Raw genomic sequence first — 323 nt, 5'->3', positions numbered from 1 at the left:
GTGGACAACTGCTTAAAAAGTGTGCCGACCCCTGAAGAAGCACATCACCTGGTGGATAATCTCAGAGCCCTCCTGTCCAGTGCTGGATTCATCCTTCGCCAGTGGGCCAGCAATGAACCCAGTGCCATCAGCCATCTTCCTGAAGACCTCCGATCCACCAGTGCTGAACTCTGGCTTGCTCAAGACAGAGCTGACACCTCAGAACCCACTCTAGGCCTCAGCTGGCACTTCCCTACCGACACTTTGGGTTACAAACACCGCTCAGTCAGTTATGGGGCCCCCACTTTACGTAACATCTACAACGTCCTTGCAAGCCAATACGA

At 53.6% G+C, this 323-nt stretch overlaps 1 protein-coding gene across 1 annotated transcript; it reads left to right on the top strand.

The window, feature by feature from the left end:
* Nucleotides 1–323, top strand: LOC106512700 (uncharacterized; the record flags this gene model as incomplete). The annotated part of the gene is given in 1 exon segment (XM_014001261.1): nt 1–323. A coding segment is annotated over 1 exon segment (323 nt), but the record flags the coding sequence as incomplete, so codon positions are not given.

Source organism: Austrofundulus limnaeus, unplaced genomic scaffold (genome assembly GCF_001266775.1).
Source record: "Austrofundulus limnaeus strain Quisiro unplaced genomic scaffold, Austrofundulus_limnaeus-1.0 Scaffold10579, whole genome shotgun sequence".
Classification (NCBI taxonomy): Eukaryota; Metazoa; Chordata; class Actinopteri; order Cyprinodontiformes; family Rivulidae; genus Austrofundulus; species Austrofundulus limnaeus.
Note: the sequence above shows the minus strand (reverse complement) of the source record. Positions and strands in the feature narration are given on the sequence as shown.